This window comes from Durio zibethinus, chromosome 6 (genome assembly GCF_047325235.1).
Source record: "Durio zibethinus cultivar Kanyao isolate XHJ-2024 chromosome 6, ASM4732523v1, whole genome shotgun sequence".
Taxonomy (NCBI): domain Eukaryota; kingdom Viridiplantae; phylum Streptophyta; class Magnoliopsida; order Malvales; family Malvaceae; genus Durio; species Durio zibethinus.
In genome coordinates this window covers 14,919,024-14,945,678 of record NC_143167.1, presented here as the reverse complement: position 1 = coordinate 14,945,678, position 26,655 = coordinate 14,919,024, and the positions used below count along the sequence as shown (strand labels likewise).

The 26,655-nt window shown below is 33.2% G+C and overlaps 1 protein-coding gene across 2 annotated transcripts; it reads left to right on the top strand.

Moving 5' to 3' along the window:
* The first annotated feature begins 231 nt into the window (after positions 1-231).
* On the top strand, positions 232-25,866 carry OVA5 (Lysyl-tRNA synthetase, class II). 2 transcript variants are annotated; one of them, XM_022876823.2, is made up of 13 exons: positions 232-714; positions 809-920; positions 1,010-1,118; positions 1,572-1,629; positions 8,641-8,709; positions 16,062-16,169; positions 22,455-22,547; positions 22,669-22,773; positions 22,916-23,122; positions 23,528-23,622; positions 23,739-23,829; positions 25,132-25,305; positions 25,566-25,866. In XM_022876823.2, the coding sequence occupies exons 1-13, from the start codon at positions 274-276 to the stop codon at positions 25,656-25,658; spliced, it is 1,755 nt and encodes a 584-aa protein (XP_022732558.1). In that variant the 5' UTR covers positions 232-273; the 3' UTR covers positions 25,659-25,866. The 2 variants fall into 2 exon arrangements, 1 of the variants encoding a protein (XP_022732558.1); XR_016342860.1 differs by having other exon boundaries at positions 245-714; positions 25,086-25,305.
* Positions 25,867-26,655: the final 789 nt, after the last annotated feature.

Below are 26,655 nucleotides of genomic sequence, written 5' to 3'. Positions count from 1 at the left end.
TTACCATTTATCCTTTTCTTTTCATAAATTACAACTGCTAGCACATAATTAATATTTCTTTTAAAGAGCATCAAGTTGTAATTCCCCGGATTTTATTTATTTCTGCCTTAACGTTGGTTGTGCATAACTAGTTATACTATTTATTTGAAATTTCACACGGTAAAAATTAATCGGTAATCATCACTGATGTAAAATAATAATAAGAAAAGAGAGGCAGAAAGCATATAAGGAGGAGTCATATTGGTGCTAGTAATTAGAAAAAACAAATTGAAGATGGAGGGCTTGAAGGTGTGGAGGCTTTCCTCATCAATTTCTAGGCCTTCAAGTTTTAGACAACTATTTGGATTGGGCTCTTCCTCTTGTCTAATCCTGCGCTGCTCAGATGGCGGCGCTGCCACCACCTCCAACACCAGACTGCCCTCTCGCAACCTACGGTCTTCGACATCCACTTCCACTTCAGACCGTGAAGCCGTCCGTGCCATCCGCCTGAAAAAGGTGGAACAATTGCGGAGCAAAGGGTTGGAGCCGTATGCTTATAAGTGGGATAGAAGTCATAGCGCTAGGGAGCTGCAGGAAATATATGAGAATCTAAACAATGGGGAAGAGTTGGATAGTGAGAGTCATCATGTCTCCATTGCCGGCAGAATTGTGGCTCGCAGAGCCTTTGGAAAACTTGCTTTTCTCACTTTAAGAGATCAAACGGGCACTATTCAGGTTCTTTTTTGGTTTCTAATTCATAATCTGTTTTAATCTCCCATAATAATGTCATTAACATTTCGATTATATTTCTAAAATGGTTGTACTGTAGCTATACTGTGAGAAGGAAAGGCTTTTGAATGATCAGTTTGAGCATTTAAAGACACTAGTTGATATTGGTGATATATTGGGTGCTTCTGGCTCTATCAAGCGGACTGAGAAAGGTAAACTTCTTTATTGCACAAAATTCACTCTGCTTCTGGCTCCCCTTAAACTTAATTTCATTACATTGTTTATTTGCTTTACTGTTCAGGGGAGCTATCCGTTAAGGTGGATTCCTTTGCAGTTCTTACAAAATCTCTACTTCCGCTGCCTGACAAGTTTCATGGTTTAACTGACATTGATAAGCGTTACCGTCAAAGGTGATTTGTTATTTCCAACTTCTATTTTTTCTTTTTGATATTCCTTGTGAATCATCTTAAATTGCACTCTGTCAAACCACATATTTCCAATCAATCCCATTGTCCAGGTAGTAATTTATAATCTTTCTGATCTCCTCAAATTATTTTTGCTGGATATGTGAGCTTTTTTCTTCATTTTCCCCTTCAAAAAAAGATAAGAGACATTCTTAATTCGTGCTTGTCTTTATTTAACATATTCTCATTTGACAATTTTTTATCATGGCATTAGTAACATACTTCATCTTTTACTCATTAAGATATCGGATCAAAGAAGTTTTTTAGTGCATAATTACTACTTGTCCGATAACATATTGCAAATTGTTTGATGCCCTTTATGTGTTTTATTCTTGGTGTTTCTTTTGATATTGCTAGTGTTTCACCCCTTTGACCATATCCCCCTCCTCCCATTTTTAGGTATGTTGATATGATTGCAAATCCTGAAGTAGCTGATATATTTCGGAAACGAGCAAAGGTGATTTATTTCCACTATCTGGAATGATATTGAAATGACCTTTTATTTTGCTGACTATTAGATTGTTCTTATAACTCTTTAAGGGTGTGGTTTAGGGGAAGTAAGATTACCTTTGGTAATTTGATTCCTCTCACAAGATCACCTAGCACATTTTCGGTAATCTCACATTTTCGCGTTTGGTTTGTCTGGTCAGAATGTAAGATTCATGTGTTTGGTTGACGCGAATGTAAGATTACCTAATGATATTTTTAACTAAACCACCCTTTAAAACGAAAAAAGGATGTTATGTTCAAAGGATTAATCCTTTGTGAAGGGGATTGATCCCTATTTAAAATGGATTGATCTTTTTTTTTTCAACAAAGTGATGCCTGAGGGCTTTTATGCTCTAAGGGATCGGTTTGCATTAAGCGCTATAAATTCTACCTCTATTTCTAAGTTTCCCAGCATAAGATATTCTACTTCTATTTTAAGGCCTCGTTTAGCATTGAGGTTTAAAAGTGCTGTTGGTTAAAAAGCTCATTTTCACCGCAACCTCAATGCTAAATAGGGTGAAAATTTTTAGCTTTGCGGTAAAAAAGTTTGGTTTTGCAAACCAAATGCTAAATCTCTTTAGCGGTGTGTTTGCAGTTGAAAAGCATTGTTGGAAGGTAAAATTATATTTTATCCTTATAACTTTAAACTTTTATTATTTTATACATATTTTTTGGACATTTCAATACACCAATAACACTTTTTCACAGCAATGGTAAACACTTAAAATTTTTAAACCACATATTTCTAACAACACTTTTAAATACACTTTTTTTCAACCGAGCTTTTCCAAACTGCAATAACAATACTAAACTAGACCTAAGTTTCTTTGTATAAGGTATTCTATCTATATTTTAAAGTTTTCTAGCAACTAATGCCACAGCCACAAACAACAAAATTGAAGCATACTCTCCATTTGCCTCATTTGCAAAATAATCACTATAATCATTTGCATCTTTTTTATTGGTAAATGAGCTATAACTGTTTAAAACAAATATTTTAGTATGGTAACATATTGCTATATAATGAAAGCAATCAAAACAGAATCATTAAATGCTACAAAAATGCTAGATAATGAAAGCAATAAAAAACAAGTAATTAGGAATGAAAGGGATAAACAATACAAGTCAAAACTCAAAAGCTAGGAAGCATGGACATGGCAGCAACCCCTTCGTACCGGTGTCGTATCAGCATCCACGACGGAATACACATGGGACATGTTAGGACATGGCCAAAAAAAAAAAAAATCATGTTGGGCACGGTCTTGACATGTCCCAACATGGATAGGCACCAAAAAATGATAAAAATGATGGAGGCTGAATATATTTTTGTAGATCTATGCTTTTCTAGTTGGTTTTTGGATAATCTAATTGAATAGGAACAAGGAGAAGGTTGAGAGGAGTTTTCTAATTTTTTTTGGAGGAATTCCAACACTGGTGGACGATGGCCAACAATTGGAAATTGAGTAAGGGGTGGGAGAAAGAAAAGGAGAAGAAAAAGGAAGGAAGAAGAAGGAGGAAAAAAGGGAGAAAAAAGGAAAGAAAGAAAAAGAAGTGGCGCCTCATGTCTTGATTTTGGGAATTTGTCTTAATTTTGGCAAGGGCATGTTTTTATCAGATTTTCTGATCTAATAAAACTGCTAATAGGACAAACATATTAAGTTATTAAGCCAAACATGACTCTTAGCATTTTTAAAATAATTATATATCTTTGTTTTTGAAGGGGGAATAATTATATATCTTATATATTTAAAAGTGAATTCTTTTATCATATAATTAAATATATTTTATATGTGAAAAAGTATTTTTGTGTAATGACAAAAGATCTTTGTGAAGAATTTGATTATATATTAATGAAAGTATTAATATTTACATTTGCATTGAATATTTTTACATAAAAAATATAAAAAATATTTTTTATTGTTGTTTCCTCGCCTTACCCATCTCCTCATCTTTAGAAATTCCCGCATCATCGTGTCCGTGTTGTGTTGTATCCATATTACATGTCTATGTTCATGCTTCATAGCTCAAAGGCCTCAAAATGTATTTAACAAATGGTTTAGGATCCATTACCAACACCATGCAACAAGAAATCCAAAAAGAAGTTAAAAAATGTATTATTGGCCTACACTAGACCCATTTGCCTATCACACTAAAACTTAGTTTTGATCAAAATTCAAAACAAATCCCTTGGATTGAGAAAATCATCTCATAACTTAAGCAATTGCTGAACATATAACAAAAACCATAGATTTGCAACATAGTAAAAGGAAAAAGAAGAAAGAAACAATTCATGAATTTCTACCCATTATTCCTGTATTCATCTCAAGCAATGTTAGCCAAGGCATAAACTTTAAGACATCACAGCTTATGAGATATGGAAAAAAGAGACTCTATAAGACATAAAAACCTAGGAAAAAAGTTTCTCTAAATCGAACAAAAAGTTCAATATTTAACTCTTACTTAGATCTATCTAATTTTCACTTGGAGTGGTTTGAGGTGTGGAAGGCATGTGTTAGGCATTTGGAAGCTTGTGGAAAATTGTGGAATCAAAAGGGACTACATAGTCACAAATTTCAGCTCACGCCATGTTGGACATTTTTGTATGTTTGTTTGTTGTTTTTTTTCCTTGCTTTCTTGCTTATTTGGCAAGCCTATGTGGCATTTTTGAACTCTAATTTTAGCCACTTTGTTGCCCCTTGTAAGTTTTGTAATCACCTTCTATCTTTTTGTTTTTTTTAAATTTTACCTACATCTAAGACTAAGCAAAATTAGGTGAAAAATTAAATTTAATCACTAGTACTTAAGCAAAATTAGTCAATTAAGTACTATAGCTCTATAAAAATAGAGTTATCACACCTTTAAACTTAAACTGTTGCTTGTACTTGAGCAAAATAAAACATGCTAGAGTCAAAATGTACTTTCAATGTTAACTTTATCTTAGTTTCCTCAAAAATTGCCTAATGATCATAAACTAAAGAAAATCACAAACATTGACTAAGCAATGAGAATCATTCATGAGTAAGCATCCTTCTAATTGGATTCTCGTGTATTTGTGTAATGTATTTTCTCATTTCATTGCATGAAATCCGATTAAATTTATGAAACATGAAATTAACCTAGAATCTCAAAAGAGTGAACAAATTTCATAAGTTTGTTTTTCACATCTCTTTGTCTTCCAATTTTTTTCCTTGTTTTATTGTGTCAAGCTTATTTTAGGGGCTTTTAGCGAGCATTTTTCTTTTCTTTTCTACTCTAGAGTTAAGGCAGCAGCTCATTGTTTCAGTTTTGGCACTTTAATTTCTGTTTCAGATGTGATTTTTGTGAAGATGAGGATGGTAAGGAGAAGCCTCAAGGTTGAGACATCACCTTAGGTGGCTTCTTCTCACTTGAATCTTTGATTTTACATTTTTAATGCAATTAATTTCAAGTTGTGTTTGCTCTTTAAAATTCCTGCATTTTAACTTTCTTGCTTTTTAAATGTATTTTCTATTTTTTGGTGTAATTTCATGAAAGATAAGGATGGTTGAAGGAAGTTTTAAGGTTGAGACGTCATGTTAAATGGCTTCCTCCACTTGAATCTTGGATTTTGTATTTTCAGTGCATTTAATTTCATGTTGATGTTGCTTTGTAAATTTTTTGCACTGTAAGTTTCAAGTTGTTTAATTTTCATGCTCTTTGCCTTTCATGCTATTTAAGTTTATGCACTTTTAATTTCACGCTATTTAAATTGTGTCATTTAATTTCATTGGTTATTAATTTTCTTGTGTTCTTTAAATTGCCATGCCATTTACATATATGTTCTTAAGATTCCTTGTTCCTTTGTTTTCAAGTAATGCTCTTAAATGTCATTTTTAAGTCCATGATATTAGTGTAGTTTCTAATTTTAAATCATGCTTTAGTTTTCTGTAATCATCCTCTTAAATTTACTTTATTTGCATTTTAATTCTAGGTTAGTTTTGGATTTAATTTTCTTGCTTGCATTAGGTTCTGTTTGATAAACTGAAAAATGTTGTGCAGAAAAATTAAGTATTGAATTTTTAATACTAAATTCGATAAGTACTGAATTTGAATTATGAAAATTGTTGGGTATTTTACTTAAAATTAAATGCTGAATATAAATATATTGTTTTATAACTATAAAATATTAAAATTTGAAAATTTATCATTTTACATTTTTATTTTTATTTTCATTGCTGTCAATGAAGTAATTTTTTAGGGAAGTAATTTTTTTAGGGATAATAATTTAAAAAAATTTAAAAGAAAAATTTACTGAACTTTTTCTGCATAAAGTGATAAGTAGGTTTTTATCTACTTATCTTATTAACACTTTTTGGTTGAAAATTTTCTATTAAGCAGATTTTAAAATTCATTATCAAGTGCATTGAATAAAATTAAATTGTTGAAAAATTTCATTTTCAATGCATTGAAAATTTGCAATATGTTATCAAATGGGGCCTTAATTAAAATTTTGACAGATTTGGATTTATTAGGGTGCTAAATTTTAGTAGTTAGCAAAGATCACCATTGAAATCCGTATGGGACTAAAACTCTTACTCTATCACTATATTACTTGTCAACCCATACACTTGCATTGTTTGTGTAACAAGTTGGCTGCTACTGTCATTGTTGGTGAGGGGAGAAAAAGAAATAAGAAAAGAAAATAAGAATTTGGAATTTTGGCTTGTTATTTTTGGACATAGGAAGGGTAAATTGGACCAACAATTACATTTCTTGAGGGCAAAATAGGAAAAAAATTACATTTCAGCCAAAATGTAACAAAACATTAGGAAGAGATAGGTTTTTGATTCACTCCAACTTTCTCGTAATTTGGCATTTTTGGTAATCTCACATTTCCAACGCTTAGGAATGTTGTTGAACCAAACTAGTTAATTTGATTATGGAAAGTAACATTCTGATTAGTAATCCTATTTTCTCCGAACCAAATTCCCCTTAATAATTTGGTTATTTTGTCACTAGAGTGACTTGCTTTTTTACACTCTAAACATCCTTTGGTTGCTCATTGAACCAAGAGAAAAGCTACTTGTTCTTTGGGGATATAGTGTAATTCATCTCTCTAAAACTACATCATTAATTGGTTCACATTTTTTATGTCCATTATGATATTGGTTTATAACCTTTGACAAAAGGAATTATTATGTTGCAAATTTTTCCTTTTCTTGCAAATATCTACCTTTCTTGCTTTCCATAAACCAGGCAAAACTTTGTTTTGGTCATGTAGCAAATCATAGAGCCATTGGTTATCTTTAGAGGATTTATGCATTCTTATTGCAAGGGTTTCAATAATAATATTGATAGGTATGTTGTAGACTTGGCAATTCGTGTATCTATATCATGTTTGTGTCATGTCAAACAGATGTAAAACACGAAAAATTGTTGTGTCAAAGTTGTGTTGACACGGCTAACACAAAACATATTTTTTGGTTTTTGCCAAACCATATATGATTTTTGTTAAAATTTTAAGTTGCGTCTCTTTTGTGTTTTCTTTCATATCATTTTTGTGTTATGTTTAAAGTTATTAGGTCTAGTATATTAGATATGTTAAAATGTGGATATGTTGATGGGATATTTATATTGATTTTGAAAATTTATGGATATCAATAGAGATGGCAAAATGATCCCAAAAACTCACTCAAACCTGATTTCTCAAAAAAGTAAAAGTCCAAATCTGAGAAAACCCAAATTTGAAATGGCCGTAACTTGAATAATCCTAACCCAAAAAAGACGACACAAACTTGAACTGAACTTGAATAATCATGCTAAATTGGTTACATCTTTCATAAAATTTTAAAAATGACTTGACTAGTTCAAATTCAAACTTGAGCCAAATCTGAAAGGGCCCGGACCAAAAAAGATCAGGAATTCATGATGCTTGGAATCTGAAACGACCTGAAGCTGAAATGATTCAAATCTGACATGTGGCACACTTGAAATGCTTGAACCTTGCCAAAAACACCTGTTTGTCACCTCTAGATATTAATGAGAGTTAAAACTTTGAAGCGAAATTAGAATACATTAATTGATAGATTTTGCATAGGATTTCTTAATTCAGTAAGTGCAGTATATTAAAATATCTAAAAACTAAGGATAAAATGTTATTTTGTGTTGATTACTTAAATAATGTTATTATATAATCAAAAGTACAAATATTTTCTATTTAATGCTGATGAGTTTAAAATACTATCAATCTATGACACATTTTATTAGTAAATTAAAAGATAGATAGCATCATCATTATGTTATCAATAAAGTTGAATTTGTGTGATGGCGAGGATGTAAAGCTTTGGATTGTGGCTTAGAAGTTTGGCTCTTTTTAATGGAATTTTACAGAAAAAATATTGGTTATGTCACACATCAGGATTCTAGCGTTGAGATCACCACTTTAAGAGCAAAATATCTAAAAAGGTTTCATAGATTGTAATATTCTGTTAATAGCCTGATTTATTAAGCAATAAATGTGGGTAGCAAATTAAAAAAAAAGGGATTTATACTGAGACCCCTTGCTTCTTGAATATCCACCAACATTACTTGAATCTTTCCAACAAATGAACTGTGGGTAAGTTATCATTTGGATTTATTTCAAGCCTGCTCTAACAAATTTTTTTTCTCATTTTTCTACTCTAGCATTGCTTTCTGATATTGTTGATTGCCTAAAGTATTGTCTGTATTTTTTAGCATGCTTGTTTCTTTAGTGAACTATAAATTATCACTGGGAGAAAAGCTTAACTAGCTGAAGTTCTACATTTGTAAAGTTTTTTCATCATTGGTTATTGATTTGATAAAATATATGAACCATCTGGTTGTCTGTTTTGAACAGTCTGAACTTGTTTAAAATGGCTATAAACTTACAGATTGCTTTAATATCTACGTATATTCATGTGTATGTCTTGTTTTTCTGGTGCCTATATGATTTGAGCTTTAATGCCTAAAATTGTATTGTTATTAACCTTTTTTCAAGTAGATTGTGAGGGAGATACGAAAGACGGTGGAATCTCAAGGTTTTGTCGAAGTTGAAACTCCAGTTCTGCAGGTTAGTGAATAAATTCAAAGTTTTTCTGGGTGTTGGCTTTTCAGATAGTGATACATGTTTTATTGATGCTTTCTTTTTCCTTTAACTGCATGGAGCATAAAAAAATATAAGGCTATCCTGATGTTGCCTTTTCATCTAACTTCTTTGAAACCTTTTCTTGTTCATTAAGCAAAAAGATTGTTCATTCTTCTAGGAGCCGATGGGAATTCAAATAGCTTTTCTATCTATTGGGATGTTAATGGAGTGGTCTTTAATGTCAAAAACCCTACTTAGGAAATGGGTATATTTACTTTGTTTCACATTGGCTCTTAGGGACCTTGATACGTTTAGAGCAATAAAGTCTAATTTGCGGATGTCTCCAAAAAACAAATATGTATGGTTTGTTTGCTTTTTGAAAACAAAATCATTTGCCTTTTCATTTTCATAAAAAACAGAAAATGACGGTCAAAAGTTGTTTGGTTGTTAATATATAAAATGTTCTCTAGAAATGAGAAGAAAGTAGGCTGAATTTTGAAAAGAAGAATAAATTTGTTTTCAGTTCTTCAAGTAAAACATGGAGAAAACACTAAAAACGGTAAATAAACACAAGCGTCTTCAATCTATGGTCTAAAAAAATTGCCAAGTATTCACACAGAACACAAATCAAGAAGCACATGGTTAGTAAAATCAATTCCTTTTTTTGAAACACTTATTCTTATTTGATTGATTAATTGATTGAAAGATTAAGCTTGGAATAAACTAGAGAAGGCACAATGATCAAGAAAATGTGCATTGCATATATATATATATATATATTTGTTTTTCTGCATTTCTTTTATGCCCTTACAGCCCCTTTTTTTTATATACATTACCTCTATTTCTAGAACTTAAAGTTTAAATAAGGTAACAATTTTTTTGTTTGACAAAGATGATTCACTATCAACGCTATTGTTTATGAATAGTGATCGTTATTGTGAATAGAAAGTGATCGATTATTTTTCAGTTTGAGGTGAATTGAGAAAAAATTCATTTAAGCCAAACAAATGAAATAAAAAACTTTTACCCTTATGAACTGTAGAAATCTGATTCTCCTAAATTAGTGCACATCCGATTCTCCTACTTTAGTGCAGCTTGATTTCTTAATTTATTTTGGGAATATTTCTCATATACTCTTTCGATTTAGTCAACTATTCTGATTGTCAAGTTTTTAGGGATTTGTTTCTATTCTATAATAGAGTAATTTTCCTTCCTTTTATTATTTTTTGTTTTCTGTTTCATGTAAGTTTCCTAATAAGGAACTTCACTAGTCCTATTTATTTAGATGTATTCCTTCAGTGTAGATTGAATAAGAAGAAATAAGGACAATTGTTCTTTAAGTTTTCTACATGGTATCAGAGCAAGTCGGCTTGAACCATTAAATTGTAACCACACAAGTTTCCGTTATGGCCAACATGAATGAGAACTCTTCTTCTGCAGGGCTAGGCATAAGGAAAGTCACAAAGAGGTGATACTCTAACAAACCCTTCAAAACAAGTCTGCAACCTTTGGAACTAGTTTACTAGCATAAAAAGATAATTTCCTAAACGCCTTAAGTGTTCAACGGGGAAATACACAATCTTGGATTGTTGATTCAGGAGCATTAGATCACATAACTGGAGATGCATCCTTATTCAACACATATAAACTTTGTTATGATAGTTCTCTTGTAAAAATTTTTGATGGCTCTCTCTTAAAGGTGGTAGGAACAGGTTCTATTGTAGTTTCAAATGACATAACACTCGATTTTGTCCTCCATGTCCCTAATTTAAGCTGTAACTTACTTTCCATCAGTAAGCTTACGAAGGACAGATGTTGTGTCACTAAATTTTTTCCCAACCTATGTGAATTTCAGGAATTGGGCTTGGGGAGGATTATTGGCAGTGTTGGGATGTATGCAGGGTTCTACTTTTTTCAAGATGAGGCATTTGAGAGACCACAAAACTCTTGTACAGCCTTAGCCTTTAGTACTAGTAAGGATGACCTTATCATGTTATGGTATTATAGATTAGGATATCCAAATATTTCATACCTAAAAAGGTTATTTCCCTTATTATTCAATAACATCTCAAAAGATTTTCAATATGAAATTTGTCAACTTTTCAAGCCACGCGAAATACCTACCTTAGCCTTTCCTATAAATAATCTCAGCCTTTCGCAATGGTTCACAGTAACATTTGGGGACCGTCACGAGTTAACAATATCACAGGTTCTAGGTGGTTTGTTACATTCATCAATTATCATACTCGACTCACTTGGGTATTCCTTATGAAAGAAAAATCTGAGGTTAGCCAAATCTTTCAAAACTTCAATAGCATTGTACAAACCCAATTCCAAGCCAAAATCCAAGTCCTAAAAACTGACAATGGAAGAGAATACTTCAACTCTGTTCTCGGGCCTTACCTCACCAATGATGGCATTATCCATCAAAGCTCTTGCATTGACGTTCCACAACAAAATGGGGTTGTCGAATGCTAAAACAGATATTTGATAGAAGTGACCAGATCTCTCTTGATTTCCATTGTGCCTAAATATTTTTAGGGAGAAGCTGTCCTCACTGCAACCTATTTGGTTAATTGAATGCCTTCTTGAGTTCTTGGCTTTAAAACACCTTGTCAAACTCTCCTTGCTTCCTACCCACAAACTCGGTTTATCTCTTCCATTCCCATCAAACTCTTTGGCTGCATTGCCTTTGTTCATATTAGCCAACAAAACCATAGCAAGCTTGATTCGAAAGCCTTAAAATGCACATTCCTTTGTTATTCCCCAAACCAAAAAAGCTATAGGTGTTACTCACCCATCACAAAAAAATTCTATAGCTGTTTGAATGTCACCTTCTTTGAGAATCTCCCATACTACAGCAAGAATGATATTTAGGGGGAGAATACTACTTAGGAATATCAATTCTTAGTTGTTGATTTGCCAATTTCCCAACCAACCCCTTCAAAATCATATTCCTAACCAGCTCCTTCAAAACTAGAATCTCAACTAGCCCTTTCAAGACTAGATTCTCAACCTACCCAACCTATCAACCATGCATATTCCGAAACCCAACCTGTTCAGGCAACTGTTGACTCTACAAGCCCTAAGGTTATGCAAGAAAAAACAAAAGAACTGATAGTCTACTCAAGGAAGCAAAAACCATAGGAAGAAATGGATAACTGTACATAGCCTAGCACTAAAAATCAACTTGATATGAGTTTCCAAGAATCTGAAACCAACATATGTAATGTCCCTATTGAATCTGAAATTGAAACTTGTGAGTCAGTTGGTAACTTTGACATTCCTATTGCATTAAGAAAAGGTGTGAGATCAAGCAGCCAGTACCCTATCTATAAGTACATCTCATATGACAGCTTAAATCCAAACTTTCGAGCCTTTACTACTAACTTTGACAATGTGCAAATTCCAAAAAATATTCGGGAAGCCCTTAATGAACCAGATTGGAAGGCAGTAGTTCTTGAAGAAATCAAGGCACTAGAGAAAAATGGGACATGGGAAATTTCAGATTTGCCCAAAGGGAAAAACCTAGTTGGATGTAAGTGGATCTTTACAATAAAGCACAATGTAGATGGAAGTATAAATTGGTTCAAAGCTAGACTTGTTGCAAAAGGGTTCACTCAATCCTATGGGATAGACTATGAGGAGGAGACATTTGCTCTGGTAGCCAAACTCAATTCAATTAGAGTTCTATTGTCACTAGCAGCTAACTTGGATTGGCCTTTTCACCAACTTGATATCAAGAATGCATTCTTAAATGGTGACTTGGAGGAGGATGTCTATATGGAAATTCCTCTTAGTTTCAAAAAGCAAACCAACATGGGCAAAGTGTGCAAATTTCGAAAATCTTTGTATAGACTTAAACAGTCTCCTCGGGCTTAGTTTGAACGGTTGACCAAGGCAACGAAGAGGTATGGATTCCTTCAATGTCAATCTAACCATACTATGTTTGTTAAGTTCACTAATGAAGGAAAAAGAGTTATTGTTTATGTGGATGATATCATAATCACCGGTGACCACAAGGATGGAGTAGATGATTTGAAGAAACTCCTTGCAAAGGAGTTTCAAACAAAGGACTTGGGGTTCCTTAAATATTTCCTTGGGATGGAAATGACTTGTTTTAAGAATGGAATAACAGTGTCTCAGCGTAAGTATGTGCTTGATTTACTCAAAGAAACTAGCATGATTGGATGCAAACCTACCAATACACCCATGGACTCAACTTGTAAATTTGGAAGTGAAAATGGAAGCTCTCTCATTGACAAGAGGCTACACCAAAGACTAGTTGGGAGGCTTATTAACTTCTCCCACGCACACAACCTGATATCGGGTTTGCAGTAGGGATGGTGAGTAGATACATGAATAATCCAACCAAGGAGCATTTTAAGGCTATTTATCGCATCCTACAGTACTTAAAAACGATTCCTGGTGAAGTCTATATTTTAAAAAGTCAATGGGCAGGCCAGTTGAGGTGCACACAGATGCTGACTGGGCTCGATCAGTAATAGATAGAAGGTCCTCCACTACTCGATATTGCACTTATCTTTGGGAAAATTTGGTCACTTGAAGAAGTAAAAAGCAAGCTACTGTAGCTAAAAGCAATGCTGAGGCTGAGTTTAGAGCAATGTCCCAGAGTATTTGTGAAGGAATTTGGTTGATAAGGTTACTTGGAGAAATAAAAGTTCAAACTGTTGCATCTATGACACTGCTTTGTGACAATAAGGCTATTATAAGTATTGCCAAAATCCTATTTATCATGATAGGGCCAAGCACATAGAGTTGGACCGACATTTCATGAAGGAAAAGATAGAAAATGGGTCAGTCAAACTGGCCTATATCCCTACAAGTTCACGAATTGCAGATATTTTAACTAAAGCTCTTCCTAGAAGCATTTTTGACGATTTGAAATCCCAGCTGAGTATGATTAACATTCATAACCCAGCTTGAGAGGGAGTGTAGAAATCTGATTCTCCTCCATTGGTGCAGATCCGATTCTTCTACACTAGTGTAGCTTGATATCCTAATTTATTTTGGGAATATTTCTCATTTACTCTTATAATTTAGTCAACTATTCTGATTGTCAAGTTTTTAGGGATTTATTTCTATTTTAGAATAGAATAATTTTCCATCCTTTTATTATTTTTTGTTTTCTGTTTCATGTAAGTTGTTTTCTAATAAGGAACTTCACTATTCCTATATATTTAGATGTACTCCTTCATTGTAGATTGGATAAGAAATAAGGACAATTGTTCTTTAAGTTTTCTACATGAACTACTTTTTCTTTACTTTTTGTTTAATAGTATTATGCACCTTTATAATGATTTTTTTTTTTACCAAGAAAGAATATATCTATTTTGTTAACAACAACATCCATGAATACAAACAAACATATCCACAACAGTAGTAGAGAAATACATAGCATACAGAAGTGTCTCAAAACTCTCATCCTAGCTAAATAGCCTTTATTCTGGAGGTGGTGGTAGACTGTCCTCGTCAAGAATCCATACCAAGGAGGATGGAAGTTGCATGCCCCAGCCAGTTTGGTACATCCCTTTCTTGGATTAGGAAACTACCCTGTCGGCTGCCATGTTGACGTTCCTATACACAAGCTCCACTTTCTTCTTAGGAATAAGATTCAGCAATTTATGAATATTTAGTATAATTGGCCTTATTTTCCAATTCTTCTTTTGTTACATACTATCTGACAATGAACCTCTTGTGAATCTGTTTACATTATAATTTTTTGAATTTTTTTTCTATTGCCAATTTAACGCCATCTTTTACTGCCAATGTTATCAGTTATTAGAGCACTTTCAGCATGTAAATGATTTTTCGAATCTGCCACCACCTCACCTTCGGCATTCCTGGCCAAAGCCCCAGTTCCAGCCGCACTAGTCCTAGGATCAAAAGCACCATCACATTTACTTTTTATCTACCTATTCTCAGGTAGAGCCCAATGTTCTGAGATTTTTTCCTGTTGTCCATCATCTTCCTTATCTTCATTTATCAAACATTCTCTAGCATGAATGAGTTCTTTAGCAGCTATCTTCATTCTAAATATGGCTTAGCATCCATCTACCTCCGTATATTTAATTATTTCACATCTAATCTTCTAAATAAACGAGCGGGTAGCCATAAGCGTCTGTTCTGTACCCTCCATACCTTCGAAAATCTCAGGAATCCAATTCTAAAAAGTGCTTATGGACTCCTTGTTAATCCGTAGGCCATGACATGCTACAAACCAAACTCCTCTTGTCAATTCACACAACAAAATCATATGCTCAACTGATTCCTCTTCTCTTAAACATAATGGGAAAATATGATCTCTCACTACCTTTTCTTAAAAAATTTGGATCAACAGGCACAACGTCACTGCATAATGTCCACAGAAAATTCTTAAACTTATCAGGAACTTTCAGAATCTGTATTGTCTTCCAAACTGCTTTATCTATATATGAGAGAAAGATAATGAACTATTGACAACCATTTGACCATATTTTAACACTTGATAACCAGACTTTACTTTAATGTAACAACTATTATTATGTGGCCATATCAGTAGATCCTTGCCTCCTTGCTGGCATATAGGATTCTTGCTGTCACTTTTAAATCATGCTTTAGTTTTCTGTAGTCATCCTCTTAAATTTACTTTATTTGCATTTTAATTCTAGGTTAGTTTTGGATTTAATTTTCATTAACTGACAAAATTTGAAAAGGTAAACAAGAGCAAGTGAAAACTGGTTTTAGAAACTGAAAATAAGAAATGGAAGCTCAAGGTTGTAGAAAATGAAAATAAAAAGTAAATATTTCCTAAAACCAAATATGCCCATAGTTTCTTGACCCTTCCTTTTACATTTTTTTAAAAAAATTTTTCACTTAAGCAATTTTTTACTTTTATTATTTACTGACTAACTGTATTATGGAACTGTAGTGCTGCATGTACAATAGGTGGACATTGAAAGGAATTTAACTGATTAATCTTGAAAGTTACACTGAAGTTCAAGGTTATGGAGGAGTTGAAATCTCCTTAGAGGCTTTAAAGATATTCTCTTACTATATAATTTAAGTGCGTGGAATCATTTTGCATCATTTTCATACTAGAAATATTTTGTAAAGGCACTTGAAAAAGCTGACACTGGAGTTGTTGCTAGTGTTTGAAAATTATATGCTACCATTTTTTTCAGTACATAAAAGTGTGTATCACAAATCTTATGTAATAGTACTTATTGAATTATTTATTTTATTGATTTATTTAGTTTTACTTGCCCTTTTTATTTAGTGGTGTAGAAGTAATATGTTTTAGGGGTATTTGACTTTTAATTAATTTGATCAACTAGGGAGCAGCTGGTGGGGCCGAAGCAAGACCATTTTTGACATATCATAACTCCCTTGGAAGGGATCTTTATCTAAGAATTGCAACTGAACTTCACTTGAAAAGAATGCTGGTGAGATCCTATGCATTTTAATTACCATTTTCCATGCAAAATTTTGTGGTTTTTGCCCTTGATTCATTAATAAAAAATAGTGGATTTATAACTTTAGGAATTTAAACCTCAAGGCAAGATTGAGGTGGAGTTCCTTAAGTTCGTGAGGTTCCTAACTAAAACAGTTAAATAAAAACTAAAAATGAAAATAAAACCTGCTATATAGATAGAACTGCATGAATAGATGAATGATTAGTTAAAAATGAATTAAAATAACTATAGAAAATTTAAACAATTGTTGATGAACACGAAGAACTTATCATAATCCTTTTCTAGTTAAACAAATATTTAAATAAAATATAGAACCTTTTATTTCTTTTTTCTTTGATAAAAATAAAAAAGAAAAGAAATCAAAACTCGTTTACTCATTCGGGTTATGTTTCTATTTAAGCATTTTTAATTGAAACTTCATAGACACCATTTAAGTTTTGACCTACACCATTTGTATATGAGAAACTATTTCATTATATTTTCTTGTGATTATGCTATTTAGTTTATGACTTGTAGCTTTGTATTTTATGTCGGATGTATTTGTTGATACTAAGTTGATGGGGTTGTAGCATTGAGTGTCAAGTGTGGATGTGTAGGACACGTGTTTCAATTTTTTTCTCACATTTTCCTTTTATTTAGAGGGTCAATACTTCATACTCATGTCTGCTTTAACATTTTTTGAAGAAATTGCTAGAATGAAATTATTTTATTTTTCTATATTTTTCTTATTACGATACTAGAATTGCATGAAAATATATAGGCTAAAGACTGAACATTCGCAGTCTTAAAACCCAAAATTTTCATGCATGAAAATAGCTAATCAAAGGAATAATTTACTCTCTACACATAATAGGAAAATATCTAATGAATTTGGTGTAATTACCTAAATCACTCTTTATTCTAAAATAAGAAACTTAACAAAAATAGACAAAGTCAACTAATCAAGTAATAATGAAAATTAGATTTCCATACTCCCCCTCAGGTTGGGTGGTAAATGTCAATCATGCCCAGCTTGGACTTCAGATTCTCAAAGTTGTTTCGAGAGAGAGCCTCAGTGAGTATGTTTGCAGTTTTGGAGGCATGTGGGAATTTAAACTAATCTAACAATTCCTTCCTCCATCTTCTCTTTGATGAAATGACGATCAATCTCCACATGTTTAGTCCTATCATGATGAACATGATTCTTTGCTATACTTATGGCGGCTTTATTGTCGCAGAATATCCTCATGGATTCTTCTGCAAAGACCTTTAACTCCCTTAACAATTTTTTTAGCCAAATTTCCTCACATGTGCCTTGAGACATAGCTCTAAACTCGGCTTTTGAGCTATTTCTAGCCACCATAGATTGCTTCTTACTTCACCAAGTAACCAAATTTCCCCACACATAGGTACAATAACCAATAGTTGATCTTTGGTCAATAACAGATCTAGCCCAATCAGCATCAGTGTAAATTTCAATATTTCGGCGTGATGTCTTCTTAAAAAATAACCCTTTGCCAGGACTCTTCTTTAGGTACTATAAGATTCGATACACAACCTTTAAGTGTGCCTCGATTGGGTTGTTCATGAATCTGCTTACCATGCTAATTGAAAAATTGATATCTAGTCTTGTATGAGAGAGGTAGATGACTTTCCCAACAAGTCTTTGATATCTGCCCTTATTTGTTGATGCATTTCCGTCTTCCATTCCTACCTTATTCATTGTGTCCATAGGGGTGTTAGCGGGCTTGTATCCAAACATTCCTGTTTCCTTTAATAAGTCTAGAACATACTTACGTTGTGAAACAGAGATGCCATTCCTTGAGTGAGCTACCTCTATGCCAAGAAAATATTTGAGATGTCCTAAATCTTTGATTTCAAATTCTTTGTCTAGGAGGTTCTTTAGGTTGCTAATTTCTTCCACAGTCTCTAGTAAGAATAATGTCATCCGCATAGACAATAAGAATGGCTATTTTTTTCCTTCAAGAAAATGTTTGACAAACATGGCATGATCAGTTTGGCATTGTGAAAAACCATACTTTTTTACCACTTTTGTTAGTCTATCAAACCATGCACATGGGGATTGTTTAAGACCATATAAAGACTTTTGAAGCTTACATACTTTGCCAGAATTGTCTTGGTTTTTGAATCCTGGAGGGATTTCCATGTAAACTTCTTCTAGGTCACCACTAAGAAATGCATTTTTGACATCTAGTTGGTGGAGTGGTCAATCTAGATTTGTCTCAATGATAATAACACTCGGATTGAGTTAAGTTTAGTAACTGGAGCAAATGTCTCCTCATAGTCAACACCATAAGATTGAGTAAATCCTTTTGCAACAAAACGATCTTTGAATCTATTAATACTTCCATCTACATTGTGCTTGACAGTAAAAATCCATTTACACCCAACTGGATTTTTCCCTTTGGGTAGTTCTGAAATCTTCCATGTTTTGTTCTTTTCTAGGGCCTTGATTTCTTCCAAAATAGTCATCTTCCATTTTGGTTGCATGAATGCTTCATGAATATTATTGGGAATGTGCATATTGTTTAGTGTGGTAACAAAAGCCCAATAACTGGGTGATAAACCTTCATAAGAAACCACATTACAGATTGGGTGTTGAGTACATGATCTCACACCTTTCCTTAGAGCAATCGGTTGATCAAGATCATCAAAAGATTCAATTAAATCAAATTCAATAAAAGTGTTACCTATGTTGGTTTTAAGTATCTCTGGAATCGGTTCAAATTCTTGGTTTTACTTTGAAAGTGTACATTCTCCTAGATCTTTCTAATAAGTTTTATGTCTTCTTGAATAGACAATCAATTCTTTGTTTGTTTTCCCTTGTGTGGACTTCGGGTTTGGAAGATCTAATTGGATGTTTTGGACTTGAAAGGAAGTTGGAGGATCTGGTTGGATGTCTTGGAAGTGAAAGGGAGTTTGAGAAGTGTTTGGTGGTTCGATAATAGGATATTCCCAAACCTGATATTCCTGTGTGATTGGATTCTCCCCCTGAATGCAATTTTGGGAAAGTAAGGTTGATTTTCAAAAAAGGTAACACTCATGGAATGGTAGACTTTCTTTGCTACTGGTGAGTAACACTTGTATCCTTTTTTATTTGGGGAGCATCCGAGAAATATGCATTTGATGGATTTCGGATCGAATGTGCTTTGGTTTTGTTGGTTGATAATAACAAGTGCAGTGCATCCAAACACTTTAATGGGAATAGACAAGATGATTCGAAGGTAAGGATAGTAACTGAGAAGGGATTGGCAAGTGCTTTGAAATTTTAGGACTCGAGAAGGCATTCTGTTTACAAGATATGTAGCAGTAAGAACAATCTCCCTTCAAAAAATGCTTAGGTACATGGGCAGCAATCATGAAGGATCTTGCAACTTTCAACAAATGTCGATTTTTTCTTTCAGCAATGCCATTCTGCGGAGGAGTGTCAATACATGAGCTTTGATGAATTATACCATCATTAGATAGGATCTAAGAATTGAATTGTCGGTTCTCAACACTTGGATTTTGGTTTTGAATTGAGTTTGGATCATATTGTTGAAGTTTTGGAATAGCTGGCCCACTTCTGATTTTTCCTTCATGAGGAATACCCAAGTAACCCTAATGTGATCATCAATAAATATGACAAACCATCTAGAGCCAATAATATTATTTACTCTGAAGGGACCTCAAATGTCACTGTGTATCATTGAAAAAGGATGGGATGATTTGTAAGGTTGATTAGCATATGTGGTATGAGTATGGTTGGATAGTTGGCAGACTTAACATTTAAAGTTGTTAGGATTTTGATTGAATAATGAGGGAAACAACCTTTTGAGGTACAAGAAATTTGGATGACCTAACTGATAGTGCCACAACATGATATTACTATCTTTATTATTATTGGAGGATGAAGCCACACAAGAGATCTTTTGATTTTGTCTTTCAGAATCATTAGCTCTTAGGATATAGAGTCTTGCACACATCTTAGCATTGCCAATTATCTTCCTCGAGTCCAAATTGTGAAATTCACACATCTTTGGCAGAAATTTATTAACACACTTAAGGTCTCTTGTAAGTTTGCTTATAGATAGTAGATTGCAACTTCGATTTGGGACCAAACAGAATAGAATCAACTGTTATCTTTTTGGAAATAATAACAGAACCTGTATCAGTTACTTTTGAAAATGACCTATCAGCAATTCGAACTATGAAGTTTTCATGACATGGGTTGTATTTACTAAATATAGATGCATCCCTAGTCATATGGTTTGAAGCTCTGTAATCCACAATCCATGAATTTGATTTCTCTAGTTTTACACTTAAGGCACATAGAAAATTACCTTTTTGTGCTAAAAAACTTGTTCGAATAGGAGTGGTAATGTCCTGCAATGATTGGGAAACACTAGCTCCGGTGTTAGAGGTAATCTCCGATGTCGGGCTCTCTTTTTTGCTGGCCATGCTGGACACCGAGTGCAAATTTTCATAGTTCAGATCGTGTTATGATACTATGAAGAAATCTCTAAAATAAAACTAATTTATTTTTCTATATTTTTCTTATTACAATACTAGAATTGCATGAAAATATATAATCTAAAGAATGAATATTCTCAGCCTTAAAACTCAAGATTTTCATGCATTAAAATAGCTAATCAAAGGAGTAATTTACTCTCTACACATAATAGGAAAATATCTAATGGATTGGTGTAATTACTCAAATCACTCCTTATTTTAAAAATATGAGCCTTAAATAAAATAGATAAAGTCAACTAATCAAGTAATAATGAAGATTAGATTTCCACATGTTCAATATGTATTTGACATGGATACTTGAGGAAAAAAGTGAAGAGTTGGAACAAAATAAGTGGATTCTCTAAATACCTGCTTTCTTTTTCCATAATAAGCTCAATACTTTATCAAACGAATCAGTGGTTAGTTTGGTGAGAGTTTCATGGTTCAGATTATTTTCTTCTCTCTGATTGTGTTTAATTATGTGTTTCAAGCTTTAAGATGTCCAAAGTTTACAGTTGCGTAGCCACCACAATAAACAACGACAATAACAGAGGAAATGCTTCATCTGGTTTTCCCAAAATGGCTTCCTGGAAGAAGTCTTTTTTGTGGGTGGCATGTTCCTTGAAATATAATATTTTCTGTTGTTTACATGACACTAGGGAAAATATTCTGTTGTCTAGATCACCTGTGAAAAATATTTTCAACCAAGGCAAAATTTTCAAAATTTTCTACCATGGAACATTTTCAGAAAAAATTTTACTTTTATTAACACTACAAAAATTTTCAACGCTCTATATTATAATATTGGTATTTTTTGGAATTTAAAATTGCTTGTGACTTGATCTTGTTTTGACAACATAGCGTAGTGTTCATTATAATATTCTTGGGGATAGGGGGGGTTTGTGATTTGATGATGTTTGGAAATGCCAAAGGGAGAGTACTTTTTGACCTAAATTTAGGGTGGTTTTTCTAATCCATACTTCTCTTTTCAATTTGTGTATCGTGGAAAGGAAATTGAATAATGTATATCTAACATACAACTTCTAGGTTTTGTTGGATATCATACCTGAATTTCTTTCATGGAGTGCACTCTTAACCATATTTTTTTGCCACTAATCTTAACCATTGTATGTCAAGTAGTCCTTTTGCTTGGAAAAATACCAAATCTTTTTGTGGTCGCTTTTTGTTTCTTTCCCTTTTGTTTAGCAAGGAGAGAATATTAAACGAACACAATATATCCAGTATGTTCTGCAGTCATATCAGCATAGAGGAAGGTAGGTTATTAAAAACATCGAATGGGCAGATTTTCTATCTTCATTGGCATCTTTTATGTTTCCCAAATTGGAATGACAATGAAAAACACAGCGACAGATAAGAGAACAATTTATCTCTTCCCCTTCTTTTGCACAGACAAGTAAGGGAAAACAATATCCATTCTCTTTGCATAAACTTTTCTATCCTCCTATGAAGCATGAGTGAAATAACCAATTTTGAGTGAGTTTATTTCCAAGCATGTTCTGGCGTCAACAAGGCAACTGTCAATTATGATGTGAGCAAGTAGGTGGGATCCATGTGCATGTAAATGTGATTGATTTCTTGGGAGAAGGAAAGTGTGCATGCAAAAGGGCCAGCCAACAATTTTCTTGGTTTTTTGTTCTTTGTTTTTTCCCCTTTCCTCTTATCTTTCCATCCTTAGCGTCTGATTCTGATATTTGCTTGTCTCTTAATTTTATACCCAACAACATTTATATCTTCTAATGACAGGTTGGAGGATTTGAAAAAGTATATGAGATTGGTCGGATATTCAGAAATGAAGGTATTTCAACTCGTCATAACCCAGAATTTACGACCATTGAGGTATTTATAAAAATATCAAATGCTGATTCCTTGCTTGGTTAGTGGAAATGTGCTTCATATGCTTTCACCTATTAAAATTGTTTTGTGAAGCCCTGATCTTCATCATTTTTGCTTGATTTAGATGTATGAAGCATATTCAGACTATCAAACTATGATGAACATTGCCGAGGAAATTGTTACGCGATGTGCTCTTGCAGTCCATGGAAAGCTCACCATTGATTACCAGGTAATGAATGCATTTCTTGGCTAATAACAATACTTAATTTTATTCCCAGAGGTTCTAGATTTCTAGTTTCTCAGTTATTTACATTTTGGTTTTATCTGTTTGGGACAAATATTGAAACATCTAATGTATGCCTTCCATGCAGGGGGTTGAGATACATTTGGAGCGGCCATGGAGGAGGGAAACCATGCACAATCTTGTTGAAGAGGTCACTGGGATTGATTTCACTGAATTGGGAAATGATCTTAAAGTTGCTAAAGATGTTATTTTGAAGGCACTTGGAGTTGGGCTCGATATTAAGGACAAGTTTTCCATTGAATCCTGCCCTTCACTTGGTCACCTCCTTAATGAGGTCAGTCTTCATTAATTTTCCATGAATGTTAGTTCCTATAGATTTAATTACAAAATAATGTAATAAAAGTTATTTGCACAATAGGAATGCAAGTATAGTTATGGATTGAGAACTGAATAAATTTCATACAAGGAAATGCAATTCCTGTTTGACCCTAAGCTTGAAAAACAATAGATAACAATAAAGTATTCTCAAAGTTCTTCACCCCTTTTCCATCTCTAAGTGAGCAATACATGGAAATTTATTGCTAAGAAATCCGTTAGTGAGGGCGGGGGGTGTAGAATTCACAAGACCATAAGCTGAGTGTAGACAGTTTCTCTATTTGGATTTATTTTACTTTCAGTTTTTTCTAGTACCAGGCCATTGATAGTTGCAATAAGCCTTTGGTATATTTACCTTCTCCAGGTTTTTGAAATTTTTGTTGAGCCAAAGCTTTTGCAACCTACATTTGTTTTGGACTATCCCATGGAAATATCTCCTCTTGCCAAACCACACCGGAGGTATGGAAGTTTAACAGAGAAGTGGTGGCATACATATGCAATGTTACATACGTGGATTTAAGCAAATACTTACCTTCACTTTCAGAATTATTTCCTCTTAGTAGTCTGGAAAACAGGCATGCAGGTTTGACTGAGAGATTTGAACTCTTCATTTGCGGTCGCGAGCTGGCCAATGCATTCTCTGAGTTGACTGATCCTTTGGACCAGGTAATAATGATACACCTTTTTTAGGCAAAAGGGTCAAAAAAGCCCTTAAACTAAAATTCAATAATCATCCAAGCCCCTATTGTTTTTTGGCAATCAATTAAACCCTCAAACATGTATCTTCACCGATTGAGCCCTTGTTAGAAGAAAATTGTTTAATTGTTTTTGTCCAATCAAGGGCCTATTTGATTGTTTAATTGTTTAATTGAGCCCTTGTTAGAGGAAAATTGTTTAATTGTTTAATTGAGTTGTTTGAGAGTTCAACTAGGTGAAAATAGATGTTTAAGGGTTCAACTGATTTAAAATAGAAGATTCAGGCCTTGATTGATTGCAATAAAATATCATGAGCTTAAATGGTTATTGAATTTTTGTTTGAGGGCCTTTTTGACCCGTTTACCTTTTTTTTTATACGCTAAAATTGGTGACTTTTATGACTACCTATTATGCAAATGATGAGCATTTGGATATTTTTACCATCAGCATAAGTCATCGTAGTGGGTTCTTAGTTGTTGTAGGTTAAGTTTCAATGATTTCTTTTTCTATGTGTAGTGTCCATTATGGAAGTGTGTGAATAAGTTGAAATATATGCTTTCAGTTTTTCTTTATCTGCTTACCTTCTCAATGGCCGTATATGGAATGCCTTTTATCCTTGTTGGGAATGGTACTAAAATGAGTTAAGGAACTGATTGCTTTTCCCTTGATTTCAGAAATAGCATATTTTATGAGTTTCCATGTTTTGTCAATTTGACCATCTTTTTAAACATTGTCGTGCTTTGTTGACATTGCCTAACAGTTAACCCCCCCCCCCCCCCCCCACCCCTTCTCTCTGTTTAGTTTGTTTCCTCTCCATGTGCTTTACATCAAAATTTCTTTTCCATCTTTTCTTTCTGTGGAATGGAGAAGACTTCTAACAACCCCTCAAAATGGCTGAACTTTGAAATACTTTTGTTTATGAAATAAAATTATGTTTGTGCTTATCAATTTTCTTGACAAGATTGTTATTTCTGTGTGAATAGCTTTGGACAAGTAATATAAACAGGCAATGAATGGGTTGGAATAGTTGATGTGATTGATGCCTCACTGGTTCATTTACAGCCAGCGTGTGCATGTCTCCTTCATGAGATGCTTATTTGTTTATTACTCTGACAAAACTTTATAACGTGTTTAACGGCTTTCAAGATATAAAGCATGGTTGAAGAGTCTTACAAAGTCTCTTTCGGAATGATTTGCGAGATCATTGACAATGTTCTTGTGAACAGTGACTTTCCGTTGGTTTTAATTGTCATTCGTTTCCAATGGTGGCAGAGAGCCCGCCTGGAAGAGCAAGTAAGGCAACATAACAAGAAGAGAGCAGAAGCTGTTTCAGTCACAGATGGCACAGAAAAAAATAATAAAAATGAAGAATCTATGTATGAAGTAACTCTCGACGATGATTTTCTTACTGCTCTGGAATATGGAATGCCTCCAGCTTCAGGAATGGTATACTTATCTTGTTTGCAGATATTAACATATCATTCTTGTTGAATTTGTCATTCCATCTAATCACAAAGATGCTGGGTTATGACTGAGCCTGGTGCTTGCTATTGCTGCTTCTAAAACTGATCCTGTTCCGATAATTTTGAAGCTCCGATTGTCTTGAAATTATATTGTTGCACATAACCTGCATTTTCCATAACATACATCCATTGCTTTCGCTGTGCGTTTCTAAGCAAATCCTGATTGAACATTCTTGTTTGTAGGGACTTGGAATTGACAGGCTGGTGATGCTTTTGACGGATTCCGCCAGCATCCGGGATGTCATTGCTTTTCCTGTTCTAAGGATTTCGCACTAATGGCAGGATGACTCTACTAGATATTCTTAATTTTTTTTATTTCCCTTGAACATCCAATATAGGTCCTTTGTGGCCCCGGGATTTTGCATTGCTGGCAACATTGCCTTGTTTTTTTCTCAAAATTATCGATATCTTCTAGTTGATTTAGGCTGTATTTACACATTCTTGGATTTTGGCTTTTGTTTAGTCTAAATGTTTAGTTGATCGATCTGTTGATGCAACTACTAATCTTATTAATAAATTGTAACTTAAAAACTGTAGGAAATCATGATATTGAAAGGTTAAAATCGATTACTATAACTTTGATTTGATTTAAACGAGAATGGTGGTCGTGCTTTTCATGGGGTTATCTTTAAAAAAATATATTTATATAAAATAACATCAAAATTAAATAATATATAACAACAACAATAACAATAATATAATAACAACAATGGTAATAAAGATATTTATGTTAAATTATTAATGTTGTTAAAATTACATTGATTAAAAAATGAATTGATAATTTGAAAGATTTATTCACAATCAACTATGGTCAAAGGTCAATGGGGTATGTTGTCTTAGGTGTTTTGTTTTTTTATTTTTGGATGAATAAAGTTGTTCGGTTGTAAAATAATAATTAGTTTTCCATACAAAAATAATTTTTAGTATCATAAAGTTTTCCGCTAAATAGCATTTTAGAAAATATCGTTTCCAATAGGCAGCAATGATCAAGCAAGTTGTTTGAGAAAAATGAAAAAAAAAAAGTGAAAATAAAGGAGAAAAAAATTTTTAAGGAAATAGAACTGAAAGAAGCTCATGTCGAGTTACACCAAAAGTTCTGACGAATTTAAAGAATTCAATAAATGTTGAGAAATGAAAAAAAAATTGAAACCTAAAATACATAACAATATGAAATGTCACTCAATTTAAAAATAATGTAAGAAATTGTTTTTAATAAAAATAAAAAGAATCAAATGATAATGATGATTTATGTAAACAAATTTATGACTTTTTT

Excerpts from the sequence above, each read along its gene's own strand:
- OVA5 (XM_022876823.2), top strand. The coding sequence starts at position 274 with ATGGAGGGCTTGAAGGTGTGGAGGCTTTCCTCATCAATTTCTAGGCCT. Across the intron at positions 715-808 it reads ATCAAACGGGCACTATTCAG|CTATACTGTGAGAAGGAAAG; the intron begins GTTCTTTTTTGG and ends GTTGTACTGTAG. Across the intron at positions 25,306-25,565 it reads TGCCTCCAGCTTCAGGAATG|GGACTTGGAATTGACAGGCT; the intron begins GTATACTTATCT and ends TCTTGTTTGTAG.